Here is a 19,903-nt window from a genome sequence, read left to right on the forward strand (position 1 = left end):
ACCTTGCTGATTCTGACTTTATCCTGCTGACTTCACTGCCTGACTTGACTTTGGACCAGCCTCGTGACTATTTTGTCTGGTAATTATCAGACTATTGCCTGAACCTGGTTACAGGGCCATTACCTCCTCTACTCCCACCTTACAGAAGCAGAGGGCCTGAACTGGGGACTCAGGAGAGGATACTAGTCTTAATTACTTCTGGAAGGCTATTTCCCGTCTCAAGATTGAACTGAAGTTGCAAGTACCAAGCCTAAGCCTGTGGAGCCTACAATTGGAGTTCATGCCTGCAATGCCAAATAAAACCAGTCCAATACTGTGAGAAGACGATTTTCTTATAATTTTACTAAAATTAAACTACAAGTACTCTTGCAGTATCCGTGGTTTAAAAAGTCTGTGGTGTGTAGCTGGGCTGTTCTGGTGTCTATTAGTACCAAAGAGTACCCAAGAGCTTTCTATGCTCTGGGGTTAGGCCAGTGGCTGACTGCTGCATGCTGGAGAAATGACTCAGAGATTTGAAAAGCAGCCCTATTCCAGCCAGAAAGACCCCTCTGATCCATGACAACTGACACAGCTAAAATTAGAGCTTACAAATCATGTGGCTTTTGGGCTGCAGAGAAACTCCTAGCAATCCACAAATATTTAAGACTGACAAAACTTACCAGGACTGGTAGTTTTGGTTACAAATGCAAACATTAGAAAGCACTTGTTTAAGAATTTATCTAATCATTATTTATTTTCAAAGACAGTTTACAGTTTCACAAATGCTCAAATAGGGCTGACATGGTGTACCAACAAAGTCCTCAGGTTTTTCTTCCTCCATTATACCCTGCTTTTGGTTCTGTGATGAAGTTATTGCAAAGGTACTGCATCACATCACCTTTCACTTTATATCCCTCCAAACTCCTGACAGTAATAAACTGTTCTTACATTGTAACAACATTTATTGTTTCTCTCTCTAGCTAACTGACTTGATAGTTATTTTAAATACATATTTTAACAAAGGTTTTGTTTCTGAAAATTATTTTGACATTTTTAGTATTAAAAACCAAACAAATAACACAGCACTCTTCACTGGATGCTATCTGGCATAGTTCAGCTGTTCTGCCCTTCACTGTTGGCATCTTGGAAGAGTACCTCAGATAGCCAAGTGAACAAAGCCGTTACAGAATCAGCTGTCTCATCTGATGTACTTAAGGAACAGCAGAGGAACAGTGTATTTTCACTGTCGTTACTACTTCTGTTTATCACCACACCCACTGCTATCCATATTTTTGCTAAATTTCACTAAAACCAGTATAATATGGAGGGTCGAGGGATACAGAATGAATTGAGATCGCTCCTTTGCACTTGTCCTTTCAGACTTATCTGCTACAAAAATAAAGTCACACAAATATATTTTGATGACCTGCCAGCGCTACTGCTCAAAAATGTCAAAATCACTTAAATGGCTTTATTCTCAAAATAGATCAACAATATATATATTTTAATACTATTTCTGTTTAAATAATGATGACAGATTATGCATTTGCTTAAATAAAGCACTATTTTTACAAAAAAAGTATTTCATAGTTACCTTTACTGCTGTTCTAACCTCTTAATATTGGTTAGATAAAGTATATTTTAGTTAATAAAGAATACAGCATTACTTTTCCTTTATATTCCTTCTCATTAAACCATTATAAACTTGGACTTTTATTTGTATTCACAGAAAACTCCACAGGCATATTCAGTTTAGAGATATTCATATGTAGAACCTCTTGTAATTTGTGATTTTCACTGTCTTCTTCCATGCTTTTGTTGTTCTTGAGTGTACCCATGCAGGCCTCCTATGGTTTCATCGTCTATGGCCATCTCTAAAGATCAGAATTAAAAAGAGTGTATCTTCTTATAAGGTTATTCATTTTTCCTGCTCTTCTTACCTTGTTCTCCTTGAATCCAAACCACGGAAATACTAAACATTTCAACACTCAGGTTGAACTTTATAAGCAATCTCATTTTATTTTTCTATGCAGCTTTATGGAATTAGAACTACAAACATTACTGCAGAAAGTCCCTGCATGTTCTTTATGGATATGGTTAGCACTACCTTTTCAAATTTTCATTTGTACAGTTGGACTTACTCAGCCAGGCCCCAGACTTCATCATAAGAAAAGATCTTTTCCCAGTAGCTACCTTTTAGGAGGAACAGCTTCTTGTGGTTTTATAGAGCAGCCAGGTGCTGCAACAGGAGAAAAAAAAATCTGACAACCTGCAATCAGCTAGTCTCAGTTTTACTCTAAAGACAACAGACCAACTCCACAACTGTTGCAAACAGACTCACATTTTGTAATCTCATTTTTACACCAGACACCATCATTTTGACTTTTTAATGCATTGTACCCATTATAAGCCCTCTCCTGTATGGAGAAGGTATGAGAAGTCAAACTCAAACTGTGAAGAGGTCATCTGCTACCACAAACCTTTTCAGTATTTCTCATTATTCCATGAATACCTTTCTAACAAGTGACTATGGATCTTGTATGATTTTTATTTGCAAGTTGGTATTGTTTTTCTTTTTTTTTTTTATTTCTCTATCTCCAGTTTCTCTAACTCTTTCCTCTAGATAAACTCTATTTGATATTTTTCACTTTAAATTCAAAGGTGAAAAGTAAACATACAAACCACTCCCCATCCTCTTCCATGTTATTCTGTAATGTCTTTTTATTTATCTAAATATGTATCTGTAGATGTTTACCATTTCAGATGCATGGTAAACATATGTGAAGATACAACATGCAATCATATATAAAGAGAAACTGCATGATCAGAATAACTGCAAAGAATTACATTTATCACAAATTGAATGATATATTGCTTTTTCATCATCACCATAATTAACTTTTCATTTAACTTGTATCTGGAAAATGTTCAGTTTATGCTTTTGGTACCTAAATCCACCCTTTGTTCAATTCTGCAGCTAGATAACAGGCTATTTTCTTTTGTTATCCATGAATGTTAAAAGTGTTATAGTAGCTTGAGCACACGGGGCTTGCATACCTATACATATCTATTTTACCTTTAAATCTTCCCTACAGTCTCAGCAAAAGGCATAGACATAGATGTATCTGCAACCCAGAAAACTGTTAGCTAGCCTGTTTGCCACATTTGGTCTTTTAGCAAGTATTAACTAAAAGTATTCATATGTCATATTCATAAACAATTTCAGGTGCTACTTACACTGGGAATTGCCAGGAGGTCGTGTGTTACTAACGCTACTCTCAAAGGAAGAGTGGAAGTTGTGTATAGTTTCTTGTAAAATCTGTCTCTCTCGTCCCTGTAAAAGCAATATAAATTAAAATAAGGCATTCTTAAATTTCTGTTTCAAAACCTAAATTACTAGAAGTTAACAAAAATGTGAAAATATAGAGTAACTCTCATAGCACACTATTAGTAGTGATAGCAAATAGTTACATTTGAGATAGGTAGAAAGCACTGTAGTAAGCTATTCCTGAAACTACCAGAGTGCGGTGCAAGCATTTTCAGAATTTTCTTCACAACTATTTCACACGGACAATCATCCACCTCCCCTAATTTTTGGCATGATCGCTTACTCCTGTTTATCTTAACTTTGGGGAGCTATCATCTTTATGGGATTTGTGATCTGAGCTTCCAATATCAGAGAGAATGGATCTTGAAACTGAAGAAGCAGCTGAGAAGTGTCAGCAGGCCTAATTACAGATATGCTTCAGGCCATAATCCCTCCAACAAGGACATGGCATACTGTGAGCCGTTCTTAGTTCATTTGTACACGTTAGCACAAAATTAAAAGGCAAGAAAGATATAAGGAATGAAAAAAGTGCTATTATCTAATTAGAGAGAAATCAAAAACTGTTAGGGGGGAAAAAGGGGATTTTTCACATTACATTCTGGAATTGGACTATAAGATTCTTTTTAGCATCACTGAAATTGAAATTGAGTAACTATAATATGGCCAATATTCATGTTACAGTTAGCTTCTGATATAATTGACAATAATCTGTAAAGGAGTTTTAGTTACTGAACAAGGAAAGAGTTAATGAAAGAACAAGAAGGAAGATGTTTTTCACTGATCAAATGCATTAAATACTTTGTTTGGAAAACACACATTTCACTTTTCTATCTGCAATTAAATTTTCCCAATATCTGCAACTAAATTCTCAAATTCATGTTGAATTAGCAATACAAGCAAACCCTGACTTAGTACAGTACTTCAGAATGTACCTTTCCTGCATTCAGTTCAGAAATAGCTGCCAGAATTTGCTGCCTTGACCCATCAGTTTTAATACCCAGCTCTTTCAGATCACCATCAGTAAGTGTAAGGAAGGCTTCCATATCCACCTACATAAGAAAAAAAGACATATTCACTTAGGCATAAATTCTCTCCTGAAGAATAAAACTTTTGTGAGTGTATATATTAACTGTAAATACTACGCACACAAAAATGTTTAATGAATTGCCAGCACAAAATGGTACCCACTTTACCGCTCTATTGGCGGGTTTTAAATCTGTTGTTAAAAATTCAAATAATTATAGAGTCAAAATATTTTTGGATTTTTTTTTGTATGTAGACAGACATAGTCAATACAAAATACACTCCTCACAAAAATTCCTTTTTATATTTTAAGAGACAGTTTAATGTGCCTAAGATTTTTCTCTCCATTTCTTTTCCTTATCTCCTTTTTAGTATTTGGGACTTTCAGAATATTTTATGTCCCAATGTCTCCTAAGGAAAACTTGGGGTGTGTTCATGCATCAGTTTTTATTATATCAGTGTATCCATAAGGCTCTTGTAAGAATAAACATCTAACTTTTCACTTTGATATAACCTCTGCACACAGCATATTCATTTCTACAAAATGCTCTTTCCCCTATCATGCAGGAGAACAATAAGCACAATGTGCTGTGATGCAGCCAAATAATGTTTGTTTTGGGTGCTGAATATTCTGTAACATAGTGGGACCATACTTCTCAGCAAGAAATTCTGAACTCTGCAGCAATGTCAATTAATTGTATGTCCATTCACTGCTATCTTAATAAAACACAAAATTATTGCTCACAACTGGTATTATCTTAAAAATTGTAATTAATTATTTGTAATTTTTTCAGTATTGTTTCTTCTCGTTGCACCCTTCAAGTAAGCCTACGTCACAGGCCTTGCCTACAATGATGCTTAGGCTCCCCAGATTAAATCTACTTCTTATTCGTATTTGAGAAGGAGGAGAAAGCAGCCATCTTAGTGACTCACACCTTGCTGTTCTCAACTTGTAAATGAGGTTCTAGTTTTGATTTCTGGGCTGAAACAGTACATAATAACAGGAAAAAAAGACACTACCTAATAAAAAACAGTACATAGTAACAGAAAAAAAGACATCTTGGGAATCTATGACAATATTGCAGTTTGAATATAAAAAACACTACTAAAAAGCCAAAATCTGCAGCCACTGTCACTAATACCTGAGATGAAAATAGAATTCTCAATTGCCAGATTTATTGCCTCACAGATTCTGGTTTATCTAGTCAGGTAGACCTCTCCATATACATTACTACTTGGTCCATGTTTCAAAGTGCTCTCTGCAACCAAAAATGGTTGAAAGCTTTCAAAATTTAAGCTGAGATTCCGGATCACAATTCTGATGCAATGTGTGTCACAACTTATGTTTTCTATAACACTAGAAAATAAATCTCTTTTAAAAAGACTTACCTCTTGTTCCTCAAAAATAGGCTGATATTTTTCGAGAGACAACTTTTTAAGGATGCCAGTTAGCTCATCTGTAGCAACAGAAAAGAAGAAGAAAGATGAATCAGAATAGATCAATTTTAATGATCTCTCTGGAAAATGTATAGTATTAACTGCTGAGGACATACTATTAAAGGATGCACTCCACCTTGTCACGTCTTTTAACAAAAACAAATTATGTTAATTCTGACCCTGCATTAGAAATAAAAATATTCTTACTGTGTTCTGACCTACTTCAGTAAACTGTAATTCTATCTAGTCTTCTTTGATAGGATAAAATCTTTATGTTGCAAAATGCAACCTAAAAGCAAAATGCAGGCAGAATTTACTTCAACACTAGATATTTCATTTCCTGCCAAAGACTGGGGAAATTAAAAGCTCGAAGACTTGATAGGCACTCTTCTTAATACACATTTAAAATGTGATTATCCACTTAAAAATAGAAGTGCATTTTTAGAGTAACTCACCATTGCCTCTCTTAATTATACACTACCTCCCTGAACACGATTCCGGTTATTTTCATTTCTTTGCTGTCACATGTGACTAATGTTTTATTTTTCCAGTAGTATAAAGTACTCATTTGAACTGAAGAATCAAAGTAAAAATGAACAATATGAATTACTGCATTATACCACAAAACTTTATCTATATATTTAATATTCCCCATATAAAATCCCTTTCATTGCAAAGGCAGCACACTTCCATTCCTAAACAATTTTTGCTTTTATTTTGCTTCTTTCCCTTTTGATTGTCTCTTGTCTTTCACTGTCAAAGAAATATATGGAAGAGATTTGCTCTTAGCTTCTCAAAAGACAGCAAGTGTATTGAGACAGACAGGCTTTTCTGTTCATCATTCTGGAAGCTTCCTTGTTTACATAAGAGTCCATGGAAAACTGCAGTGTTACCTCTAGCTGAGTCTTTGTTTTGCTAAAGTTTTGGGTTTTTTACCTCAAGGTCAGTTAATTTGGTATGCCTAGAATGATTTGTAAAGTCTGGCAAGATTCAGACTAAAAGCTTTAGTTTCCCAACGTTAATCCATGGGAAAAGGTCTAGCTAGTAACCAGCTTTAAAAACACAATGTGAGAACTTCTGTGTGCAGTGTGTCAAGAAATACCATCTTCTTGAAAGGTTTATTCTTAAAAGAAAACGAAAGATAGAAGTATTAGCAGCACTTATATATCTCATTAACCTTTTTTCCTTTTAGGTTATTATTAGCCCTCTCATTTTTCAGTACAATACCACATCTAAATTATAGGATGGGGTACTGGAAAAAATTTTCAGAGTCTACAGCCTTGCTGACATAAACAACCAGAACATCTAACACGTTTCACACATTTAGACAACGCTTTTACCTGCAGGCCTTTTGTGGTTTCTTTTCCTCTTCTCCCCTTCTCACTTCCTGGCTCATATACTAAGTTTGAACAAAATCTGAAACCTCTGAGTTTTATAACTTGTATACCACACTGTTTCTCCTTTGCTTTTTCACTAGGCCTTTCTTTTACTCATAACCGTATCTAGTCTCACTAGCTACATCCCTGGAGAAAGCAGATTCTCAGAGCTGTGTTACTACTACTTCCTATTTTAACACCTCTTTAGTACTTTGCTATACTAACAGGTAGAGATTACCTTTCTCCAAATTTTCACAGCCTCCTTTCACTCTCACATGGTTTCTTCTTTCATGATTCTCTACATCACTGGTTCTCAGAATAGGGATAAGCTGCTGGTGGTCCACCAACTGGTTACCTAAAAGAAACAATACACACCACTGAACCATGCTGCTTACTGTTTCTTCACAGTGGTAGTCAATGAAAGTCAGTATTCTAGTTTGTCTATGTTAACATGAGAGAAAAAGAGAAGCTAACAGCACAGGTCTTTCATATTTATTCTTCTGATTACTACTGGACCTTGCTTTGAACTAACAGGCTACTTAACTATGAGAGCTTACAAGCACAATGACCCACAATCACTTAGGCTTCTTACAACCTAAACCTCTGCTACAGCAGAAATTTACTGTACAAGTGACTGTACACACTAATGTATGCACTGCTGGTGTGGCCATAAAGCTCTGCCTTTCAAGGGGAGATTGTAACAGCTGATAGCATGGGGTATTCCCTCTGTTATCTGACAGAATTCTCTTCCCTCTGTATATTTCTAAACAAACAACTCTTATGCTATCAAGCCATCACTAGAAAATGTTGCTAACATTTTCTTCAGCAGTCAGTACAATATGTTACAGCTAAACCATGATAAGAGGACAGAAAGCAGGTCAAATACCATGTCTCTTTAGTGTCAGTTGAAATAAAGTGACAGTGCAGAGTTAGCATGTGTGGAATTAGAAATCAATCCTGACACTTCCAAAAAGCAAAAATAGGACAAGTGTGTCTTATAGAAACTAGAGAAAACATACCCCTACTGCTTATTTAAAAGATTCTAAATTATACATTTTTTTTTTGCTTTTCTGACACATTTACAGGAAAAAAAAAAATAGTGAAATCCTGTCTCCAATGCAGTAACTGGCCTTTTTTTAATCAAAATTTGTAACTGAGATCCAGAAGTTCAACTTATCTCATTGAAAAAAAAAAAAATCCAGCAGACTCACTGGAAAAATAATAACATTTTTATTTTCCTTTTTTATCCCCTAAAACAAAAAATAAGGTTAAAATAAGGCTATTTTTGCAATTCAAAAAACAATGCAATACAGCTCTAAAAATTCAGTTGCATGTGAATCAAAATTCTTACTATAATGAGGTATTTCACTGAATTTATTAAAAATATATGTTCATTTCAAATGCAGAAGTCTGTGTTCTACTCTCAGTTATAATGTGTAAACAGTGGGAAAAATAGGATGCAGGCCAGAGACGGAGGAAGGAGGTGATATGACAGTGTTGTCACGTACCTATGTGTCCTGCACTAGCTTTGAAATAATGACAAGCTTCCTCTACATGGAAGGGGACAGCAGCTTTGGGGAGAAGAAAAGCTACAGTTACTGCAGGAATGCTAATCTCACAGGAAGAAACACTAAAATACTTTTTCTAAAAACAAAATGGTTCTCATGCTACACAGATACACAATAATCCAGTACAATTATAGTTTCTAACTCTGTGCTCTCAAGGAATCTCATATAACCACCTTGCCCCAGACTCTTTTCAGTGGTGCCAATTGACAGGACAAGAGGCAAAGGGCAAAAACTGAAACACAGGATGTTTTGCCTGAATATGAGGAAGAATTTCTTTCCTGTGAGAGTGACAGAGTACTGCAACAGGTTGCCCAGAGAGGCTATGGAATCTTCTTTTCTGGAGATTCTCAAAACACGCCTGGACACGATCCTGTCTAACATGCTCTAGTTGACCCTGCTTGAGCACGGGGGTTGGACTAGATGATCTTGAGGTCCCTTCAAACCTCAACCATTCTGTGATTCTGTGACTGTATGCCCTACTCACCATCTTCAGTAATAGTACCACTGCTGGAACCATTGCTCTTGGTCTGCCTGTGAGAAGAGGAGAGAGAGGACTCTGCATTGTGAACCTTAGGAGATGTGGAGGGTGACGGAGAAGGTGTTAGAGTCGGTGATGTACTTTTAGATGTAGATGAAGTCCCAGATGGAGGTCTTTTGTTCACTTCCAGTTTTTGCTACAGGTAATGATATAATCGTTTTAGTTTAAAAACAAAACAAAAAAAAAAAAACACCTGTTAACTACCTATGATGCTTCAATGTTATTTAAGATACATATTATTTCTGCAGAGCATGTAGTTACCACTATATACTTCCATTTTATTCATGTCAAAATAATTACAGCAATACCAATTTATCCAAGGTGAGAATCCACTCCTTCAAATACATCCAGAAAAACATATTTTTAAGGACAATTTTTCCTATAGCAGTACTGTATACATGCACTACACTATTCTGTTTATAAAAGCTGAAATTATTTTGTCTCTGAGCACAGACTATTTTCATTCACAGATTTTATTAAATACTAAGCTTCTCACAGTGTATTAAGACTCCAATTTAAAGCAGCACTTCAAGCTGGATTAACCACAAAAATGTAATAAGCACAAACTTCACATTTCAGGTGTATTTAAACACCTTGCTGCACTGCAATTCGAGTTTCCTGTTAATCAGTAAGCTTTTTATTATCTAAGATCAATAAAATGATTCAGAACATATTCACTTCACAAATAGGTAATAGATGTGGAGGCATGGAAAAGGGAAAAATGGATGAATGACAAATGAGGAGCAAGAATATGTATGTATGTCTGTATTACATGTGTATGTATGTACTTCCCTCTTCAAAAACAGACAATATACTTCATGTCCTAAATTCTTCAATCTACCTACCACTTCGAAGTTTTTAACATTTGCATTATATAACCTAAAAAAGGAATCTAGATGACTTTCCCCTGGATTTCTGAATTTAGCATTTAACTTAAAATATTTTTGTGTCAGTCAGACTGCTACAAAGAAACTAGAAGAAAAAGGCTGAGACATGTAAAAAGTCAAGAGAGAGGGACTGCATTTCCCACTTCTCTACAATTTTGTTTCAGTGCTGTGGTATAAAGGGAACATTTCTAGTTAGTGAATGAGATGCAGATTTGAAAGATAAAGAGGATGAATATTGGTAGAATTCTTCCAGTACTCTATCCTCTGCCACAATGTACTGCCTCCTTAGCCCTGTTTCTGAAACGACCAAAAGTTACACAGCATGACACAGTATTTTTTTTTTTGAGTCTTGACAGAGCACCATGAACTCAAGTCCATTTCTTTTTATTACATTCCTAACTACTCCTAAATTCATCTTTCTGTATTGTGTTACTTATCATTTGTGATGCAGAATGCTTTTCCCTTTCAAATGCATTACCTGTGTTTAAATTACATCATCCTATAAACTGTTACTCAGTTTTTCTTTTCTTTTTTAAGGCTTGTATAATCTCTCCTTCAAAGACAGCTTTTGCAAACTTGATCCGGGTAACATCACTGCTCTTTTTAGATCAGCTATGCCCAAGTTTAGCCTGCATGATTCTAATAGATGGGCACAAGTGTTTCCGTGATGGATACAGAGATTAAATTCTTGCATTTATTTAGGTAGTTGATTACACTAAAGCAGGATTTTACACTCTTGCAGCTCATATGATCTCTTATGTGACTGTGCATTTCCAACAGACACTGCTGTCCAGGAAAAACTAATCTCAAACATGCAGTACACAAACATCTATGATGAGATCCACACTAACTACAAGATGTGTCATTGTTGGATAGACTGAAATCCATCTAGACACATAAGAGCAGAGGAAGTGTGCTGTTGCCATTGTGACACACTGTCATCATTTCTGTTTAAAATCCGACTAACAGTATTATGAACTGCCTTCTCAGAAGGCGATCTGCAAGGCACGACATTTCACTGCTTCTTTATCCCTGAGTGTATTCCACTGCGAGTGGAAACAGTAATTTGACTTCTTAGTGGCACTATTGTAGCAACAGGCCCTAAATTTGCAGCTCAAAGCTCATAAGTATTAGACTAGACTAGACTAACTACTATAACTGGGAAAAAAAGCAAAAACAGACTTTTGAGCCACACAACCATTTCTTCATGTCTGAAATTATTTCCAAGGTAAAAACAAGCTGAGATCATCTACTGAGTGTTTAATTAGAAATATATTGGTCAGATGACCTCAGAAAGAAAAAAACATTTGGATAATAGAGTGTCTATGTCAACAGGAAAGGAGGAGACTGATCATTTATAACCTGTGGAGCAACTACACAGCTGTAGAAAGGGAGGAAAGATTATAGTGTGTCAAAGAACCACTATGAGTTCACAGCTTTGAGGGTCCAGCAGAGTTATAGATTTTAGTTCCCAATCTCATTTTTGAAAAGTGATCTGTAGTCCCTTGCACATGAAAACTGACAGATCAGAGACAAAGCGACTGTTCATGGAAAATATTCTGGCATTCATAGTTGCAAGCTTTTCTTTTTCTGATTGTTGTCATCCAGCAATTTCACTGATTAAATCACTCAACAAGTTTTTAACCTCACTTACCATTGGCATTTACTGATTAAATATACATACTTAAACTAATTGCTTACTGTTGCCATATAAAACATCACAGAATGATACAGCAAGTGTAATCATTTAACATTATGACAATTTTTGTTTCTTCAGCTAAAATGCTGAAGATTTCATGAACAGAGTCAAAGAAAACAAAAAGAATGAACTGAATGAGCTGTGTGGAGAATACAGAAGGGAAAAGTTGCGAAATTTTGCTCTTGATCACGTATACTAACATTTTCAGAATACCAAATTTCTGAACAATACCCCAAGTTATGTGCTATCGTCCACACTCTGAAATTTGAGGTTTGCCTTGGTGAATAAGCCCATAGATTTCATAATAATATATCTATATATCTGCTACTACTTTTTCCTTATGAAGAAGGGAAACTAATTTTATTTTCATATATAATTTCTTTCAGGTTTTCAAGATGCTGCTGCTAACTTGACTATCTGCAGATTTTGAAGATTTAAAATCTTCACCTTTAAATTTTTTTACTGAGCAGTGTTGGCTTCAAGCTACATGCACATAAACAGGCAAAATCAGCAGAGTAAAGCTACTTCAGAAAATCAATACGTAAGTCAATGCTGATTGAGGCAGATCCTCATACAAGCAGTCTCATGTTCTGCACACAGGTTGTCCCTTTGGGGTGAAACTGTCTAGAGCACTTTAGAGTGCTCCCCAAGAAAAACTAACATGTAAAACACTGGGGACAATCAGGGTCCTACAGAGAACGAGTAAACCAAAGATACACTCTAAGTACTGTATTTAGTGTTTTTAAAATCAAGGTAAAATAATAAAAAGAGAAAAACATGTTTTATGATTAGGTCTGCTCTTTTGTGGATTTATAATTAAAAGCAAGGTCTGTGGAGCTGAAAAGCTGCCACTACCATAACAGGAATTCACTCATTTTGCAGTATCATGCAGTTTTATTTACCAGTCATCTATGACTAAGACATGCTCTATTAAAATTGGCCATTTTCAGAGCAGAAAAATTTACATTAATCTATACCTTTACAATATGCCCATTCCCAACAATCTGAGTACACTGTAAATCTGACAGGGTGGATGAAGGAGTTGACTGGACTGGACTATGCTGTTGGCTGGGTTTCTGTTCAGGTAAGCCTGCTGCTTTTCTTCTTTGGGCTGCAATTTGAGACAAAACATTATCTGCACTGCCACCTAAGAAACAAAAATAAAAACAAATTCAAATAAACTATCATTAAAAAAAGTGTTAATTCTCAATTCATCTCTCTCCACCATTCACTCCCTCTTAAAAACTAACTGCATGGATTGAAATAGAGAATTAAAAGGTTCAGAGCTGTTCACCAGCTTTCAAGAGGTGGCAAAAAAATCAACCAAATCCTGAAAAATCATTCAAATGAGAGGAGAGAAGCCAAACTTACTTATCTATAGACATACATGTATACAGTAGGTTTTCATATTCTAAGAAGCCAGATTTCACAAGTTGTTTCACGATAAATTCTTTACAGTTGGCATATACAACACCTGCAGCTTTGTATTTAATTGACATAAAACATTAAATAAAACATTAAAGCAAAAAATAAGTAAGACAAGTATAAAAAGAGACTAAACTACAGAAAATATATGTTTCAATGAGCCAGCATCCACCTGAGCCGTTGTGGGTGGACGTAATAAAATTAATGAGGTCTTTCTGAGACAGAGGTTAACTTACATGACTTCTACATGTAAGAGGCTTTTTTCCCCTTATATATGTGTTCAATGTCCACGTGTCCAATCCTGTTCCAACAAGGATTATGGAAGCTTTGCCTAAAGTCTTATACAGCAGTAGGAGCCCTCAGAGAAAGTTTAATACCCTCTGTCTTAATCATTTTTAGTTGAACCAGATTCACATGATTTCTATAGTAGGAATAAAGGCAGTATGGTACCTGATCTATTATGCAGTTCTCCTCCATGTCTGTTAATGCCTGCAATGTTATTGGATCCACCAGAAGAATGAGGAGAATGACTGAAGTTGTTAGAATTTGAAGGAGATGCAGATCTTCTTGCAAATGTTGGTAATTTGACTGGTCTAGTACCTTTGCTAACAGACGTCTGACAAAGAAAGAGAAAATAATGTTTATTTTCATTATTCAAGCAAAAGAAAGATCAAATTTCAACCACCGTTTTATGTATCATAAATTCAGCTGAAGAATAGAAGGGACATAATAATCTTATTTTACATATGAATTTATATTTATATAGACATATACAATACACTGAATGTATTTATTTAAGTGTATATATTGAAAAAATATATATATATGACATTGTAATAATAACATAAGTCTCCTTCATCTCTGGCCAACACAAAATAAGAATATGTAATGTCCTCGAGATGTGAAATACAAAATACCATGAGCCATGCAAAAAAAAAAAAAAAAAAAAAATCACATTTTCATGCAGAATCCTGTTTTTTCTCTCACATCTTACAAAAACAGAAGCACCTACTTCTCAACTACAATATTCATCTTCCTTACTAACTGAACTGCAACTAGTGACATGAACTTTCTCTTTTCCAGTTGCATTTTCAATTCTTTTCAGTCTAACAATACTCAGTAAAATGATGCAAGTAGATGATAATTGAACCGTAACGATATAGCTAAACGCTTGGCAAATCCTCAACTGCATCCAACATCCTCTTTGAAATCTTTTGCTTTTTACACCAATAACCACTTCCAACTACATGATATATGGCTTTTGAGCAATGCTTTCTGTTTCTTATCCTTTTGCTCAAATCAATCCTTCTACCTCTAATTTAGTAGGTTTCTCTCCTTCTGCCTATTCCTTGATTGAAACTTTTTTCTCCACAAAAGGATCTGTAGCTAGTCCTCCCCTACTTAACCTGCCTTTCACTTCATATGTTGGTGCCAGTTATCCACACATTACTAAAATTATCATTTTTAGGATGATGAACGAAAATTTACCTTCCTGTTATCTATCACTTTCCTTCCAATACACCACTCCATTCCACCTCACCCCCAACTCTACTGGTATCCACTTGTCAATCTTCACTTAAAAAAAATCATGATGAAAAGTTTTTATTGCAATATTTCTAGAACTGACATAAAATGCCATTCTAAACTAGTAAAATAAGCTCTTCTTTAACCTTGTTTCTTACAACCTAAAGTCAGGAGAGTAAAAATTTCTCCTTTTTTGCAGAAGGGTATTCTTCCTAAACAGCAAGCTGTTAATGAGACACTGGGATTAAAGTCATTTCTAATCAGAATTATATGGTACTCTCACCATTAAAAGAACACAGAAGGAAGATGACACAAAAGGAGGAGAAGTATGTACAAAACTGGCATGGCTTACCTGTCGGCATGCTCTGGATATACCAATACATAAAATTTTCTTTTACAGTCCATTTACTTACTATATCAGAATTTCCACTGCTGTTAAAATCATGCTTGATTGCTCTCTGCGGCCAGGCAGTTCTCATCTGTTCAGCTTTACCATCTTTGTTGATTCGTGTTCGGTCAGAATTCCAAAGCTCAAAACTTGAAGGTGGTAAGAAAGGGGGAATCACTGCTTTCAGCTTATCACTGGGCAGCCTAGTAAATGGAGCACTACTTCTTAACTGAGCAAAGACAAAAAAAAAAAAAAAAAAAAAAAAAAGACAGAGCCTCGTTTTGAAAGACTATTGAGAGCTAAGGATGTATGTTTAAACTTGAAAGTTAAACAAAGGTACAAAAAGGTACATAGTATGATAAGAAAGAGGTGGAGGCAAGTACATTTTAAAACAAAATAAAATGTAAGTGATACAAAGTCTTTGGCTGAATCCTGCTTCAAATAGATTTTAATAGGAATATTAACAATCCACTTCCAAAGAAGTGACAAACAGGAGGCCTGGTCAAGTAATCCTCTAAATTCCCAGATAAGACACCTGGGAACATTGCCTGATCCTGCTTTGTGTGTTCTCCAGAAAAAGAAAACAATAAATGTTGACTCCCTGGAGTCCTCTCAATCAATTGTATCAAAAGCTGTTCAATCAATTTTACAAATTCGTTGTTGATCATATAAAGATATGGAACACTTTCTGAAAAAAGTCAGTATTTATCAACAGCTACCACACCCTATTATTTGCAGTGTTTCCTAGTCTAGGAACAACAAACGTGTCACAGTTTATCAGTCCCTGTCCAGTGACTATCAGTAAATGACAGCTGTCTTATTAATGGTAACTTGTAGGAAGGTAAAAATTGATGGAGCTCTGTGACCTTCTGAGTTAGGCTGAACATATCAAGAACTCTGCAACTTACCATAGTTGTCAATAGTTCATCATCTTTTCCTTCTTTTACAGTGCTTACACCTGAAAAACAGATAAATGATTATTGTTTACATGCTCCTACTTCTTATCCTCAAGGATCTCTTACTGCTTTCAGATATCTTAGTTTTACTCTCAATAAGCGCACAGAGCCAAATTTTCAAGCAATAATGTTTATGTACTAGAATTAGTATTCACATCATAAACTACTGGGGTTTTGCAGGAAGATCCATACAATTGCAGTACACATGCTTTATAATTTGGGCTTTTCTGATCTTTTTTCTCAGGCTTTTATATATAAACTGGGTTTTCATTATATAAATTACTTTACCAAGGATACTAACATCTTCTGAGTGAGCTATCACTACTGTCCAATTTAATAGTGTTTGCTAGAAAACAATAACATTGTGACATTAGCATTTTCCTACTTAAATGACATTATACTCAGCATGCAGCACAATCAACAGTCAGAAGTACAAACATGACAGAATTAATATGTGACCAGTCTCCTTCTGTAACTATATACACATTATGCATCTTTTCTTCTATATTAAAGTAAACAGATACTAAATAAGTATGTTAAAAATAGTATCATCTTGACAGAAGAGAGCACTTCCCATAAGGCAATTCTTGCTTTACCACTAGCTCTGTTATTTGTGATCCAGGCTGTAGCAGCATCAGGGTTTCCAGAAGTGTCTGTACCACTCTGTGAAACTGCTTTTATGGTAGCATTTAATGAAGATTCAGGCTCATGAGGAAAAGGCACAAACTGATTGGAAGAAAATCCATGACGCAATGTCTGAGTCAACTTCAGCTTGCGGAAGCGATTGGACATCCTGCTCCACCAAGACTAGATTGATAAGATAGAACAATTTAATTCTAACTAAAAGAAAAAAGAAGAAAAGAAATGTACAGTTAAGTAATCTTCATCTGTCAAGAAGTTTTAGAGATAACAAATTACAAAAACAATGCTAAAGTTATTTGCAATTATTGGTAGAATCATTCACTACAATTTGGATAAGATTAACCTCTTTCCCACTTAGCAAATAGCTTATAATATTTTTCCACACTATCTGGAAAGATATATGAATTTATATCTTTATATACTTTATAAAGTATATGAATTTATTAGGGGAATTTGAATAGGAAGTTTTTACAAGTACATGGCAAATATTTACTATTCCAATAAACTCCCAATTTCATCATTCATTCTTATAATCTCTGTCATCAAGGAATTGGCATGTATGTTTTCAAGCTTTTTCAAGGCATGCATAAAAGTTATCTGATCTGCACAAAAGCCTCTCCTTAGGTTTTGGAAAGCAGTGGCAGGCTGACAATGTTCTGACAGTGTACCTCTCCATCCAAGTGTATCTGACAGTGTACCTCTCCATACAGTCCTGCTAGACAGATAACTTAACATCCCAGTCACTGAGTTCATGCAAGAGACTAAGTAAGTGCAAGTCAAGGAAGTATGAGCTGTGAAAATGACACAACCTTTAAGAATACTGCACCTACAGCATCCACCCATACAAACATAGTACCTATAGAGATTGTCACAGGAGGGTCTAGCTTTGCTCAAAACAAAATTTATTCAAGTAGATTACCCATTTCCCTTTGTTTTTTTTTTTTCAAACGTGGATGCTTCAAGAGAAATACTCTATTAGTTTCCTGTTACATTTCTCCAAACTCCAGAAGACCTTTAGCCTTTATTAAGACCACCTATGCAGTCAATATTAAGCATTATATGTCTTGGAGATAAATAAATCAGATTATAAATGTTCTCTGGTTATTTTTAGTAAAGTTTTTTCTTTTCAGAACACTTACGATATTACGGCATTTTTAAATGATGATACTTTATCAAGGTAGTTTTGCATGATACACAATCCAGATGTGAACTTTCCTAGTTTACTCTTTATTCTTGGCCATTCCTTTTTATCATGCGTATTCTTCTCTCTCCTTGGCATTTAAGCTTTTTATAGATACATGTCTTTCCAACTTTTAGTAATAAAAGTAATATAACTAAGTAATATAAACTGTAAACTTACTCCCTGTAAATCAATCCTTCTAGCAGATGATCATTAAAAAGATTTTAAGAGCATTAGCAACAGATAGAGTTCTCAGACCCCTGTATTTCTGTAGAGACAATTCTAATTAAGATTAACATTCTTCTCAGTAACAAAGATCTGCTGGGGAAAAAAGAAAAAAAAAACAGCAAGAGAAACAAATAGTTCTGAGAAAGTAGCAGAAAGCACGTAGTTCAGCATTTATTCACATTCCAACAGGAACTGAAAAGACAAAATAGTTTTGATATGGAGCACAATGAGCTTACAAGAGAAACTTCTTGTATAGTGCAGTTTGTTTGCCACAGGAGCAATCCAGCCTCAATGAAGCAGATTACTTCCAAGTTCCTATCATTTTTGCTACTCCTATTTATAGCGCTCCTTGATTTATTTTATACTCTTATCACAAAGTCACCTGAAATAAAGCATGGTCCCTACACTACCACATAGAAAGCTACCACTACCTTTTGAAAAGTGAGGAGTGGGGAGGTGCAGTTTCTCTTCTGTGGTTCAGAGCATGGTGGTCCAAGGTGTGGTATTTGCAGTGTGCAGCTGCAGTAAGGGGCTTTAAACTAGAATGAAGCAGTCGAGTTTAGGAAAATGCACTGGTGGGTAGAAATACAGTCTGTGAAAAAGCTGAAAAAGTAACGGGAAATGCAGTAGTATCATACAAGAGAGAAACAGTATTGCCATTGAGAAATACCTTAGATATTTGTATGAATACTAAGAATAGAAGAGTAGCAAAAGAACTGGAAATCTCTGTCCTTAAACAAAATGAAAACTAAAACAGAGACTGAATGTGATAATTCGCACTTCTGTAATACTGATAAGAGTAAAAGTTGCTGCAGAAGGACAAGCAGGAAGAAAAGAGGAAATAAAACTATAACATATGGACAAGGCACAACTTTGTTTTCAAGTCCAGAAAATGTTGAGAAACAAACTAATAGGAGTTCCTAGGTGAAGTTACAGGGAGAAAGAGTAAAGATAATAGTCATTCACAACATTATCAACAGGTAAAGGAATGAGGGTCTATACTATACATAAATTAGAAATAAAAGAAAAACAAACCAAAGTAAAAAGTCTACTACCTAATGACAAAGATAATCTAATAGGGGAATAGGGGACACAGAAAAGGTTGATATAGCCTTTTAAAAAAAAATAAAAGAAAAGAAAAAAAAGAAAAGAAAAAAGCTTCAGAACAAGATAATTTGTGATCAGGTATTTTAGTATAAATATCATTAACAGCAGGAAGGTAGAAACATATTAATAGGGAAATAACACACTGCAAATATTTAAATGAGCTACACAAATTAAAACAAGACTGATCAAATTTACCCTAGACTAATTGTAGTCAAGACAATCTCTGAAACAATATTGATCATCTTCAAGAACTGGTAAGATGATGGAGGAAGTTTTGGAAATTAAGCAAGAGGAAAGCACACATTTATCAAAAGAGGAAAAGGAAAACCTGAAAAATTACAGACGGATCAGCTTAACTTGAAAGAACATCAGTGAAAAAACTTTCTATATACTTACAGCTCATAAGAGACAGCTGGCACGGGTTTGTCAGAAAGAAACTGCATCAAATCAATCTTTGTCAGACAGAATAAATCAATCTTTGTTTAGCAGGAGAGAGCACAATCTGTGATGTATCTTGACTTTATTAAAGCTTTTAGCATTATTCTACATGACATTCTTTGAACAAATGAGGGAAATATTGTCCAAATAAAATTAACATAGGGAAAGTGCCATAGTCAA

The 19,903-nt window shown here is 35.1% G+C and overlaps 1 protein-coding gene across 3 annotated transcripts in view; it reads right to left on the reverse strand.

Moving 5' to 3' along the window:
• Positions 1 to 703: 703 nt before the first annotated feature.
• ANKS6 (ankyrin repeat and sterile alpha motif domain containing 6) overlaps positions 704 to 19,903 on the reverse strand; it is a 36,738-nt gene continuing 17,538 nt past the window's right edge. The window contains exons 7-18 of one of the 3 annotated variants that reach the window (XM_062569691.1): positions 16,725 to 16,935; positions 16,081 to 16,130; positions 15,198 to 15,401; positions 13,711 to 13,876; positions 12,813 to 12,982; positions 9,196 to 9,385; positions 7,382 to 7,498; positions 5,720 to 5,787; positions 4,240 to 4,356; positions 3,217 to 3,313; positions 2,173 to 2,218; positions 704 to 1,853 (exon numbers count right to left, since the gene is read on the reverse strand). In XM_062569691.1, coding sequence (XP_062425675.1) covers positions 1,835 to 1,853; positions 2,173 to 2,218; positions 3,217 to 3,313; positions 4,240 to 4,356; positions 5,720 to 5,787; positions 7,382 to 7,498; positions 9,196 to 9,385; positions 12,813 to 12,982; positions 13,711 to 13,876; positions 15,198 to 15,401; positions 16,081 to 16,130; positions 16,725 to 16,935 — 1,455 coding nt within the window. In that variant the 3' untranslated portion in view covers positions 704 to 1,834. Of the gene's footprint in view, positions 1,854 to 2,120; positions 2,219 to 3,216; positions 3,314 to 4,239; positions 4,357 to 5,719; positions 5,788 to 7,381; positions 7,499 to 9,195; positions 9,386 to 12,812; positions 12,983 to 13,710; positions 13,877 to 15,197; positions 15,402 to 16,080; positions 16,131 to 16,724; positions 16,936 to 19,903 lie in introns of all 3 variants that reach the window. The other 2 variants (XM_062569692.1, XM_062569693.1) reach the window with 2 other exon arrangements.

Source organism: Rhea pennata, chromosome 2 (genome assembly GCF_028389875.1).
Source record: "Rhea pennata isolate bPtePen1 chromosome 2, bPtePen1.pri, whole genome shotgun sequence".
NCBI lineage: Eukaryota > Metazoa > Chordata > Aves > Rheiformes > Rheidae > Rhea > Rhea pennata.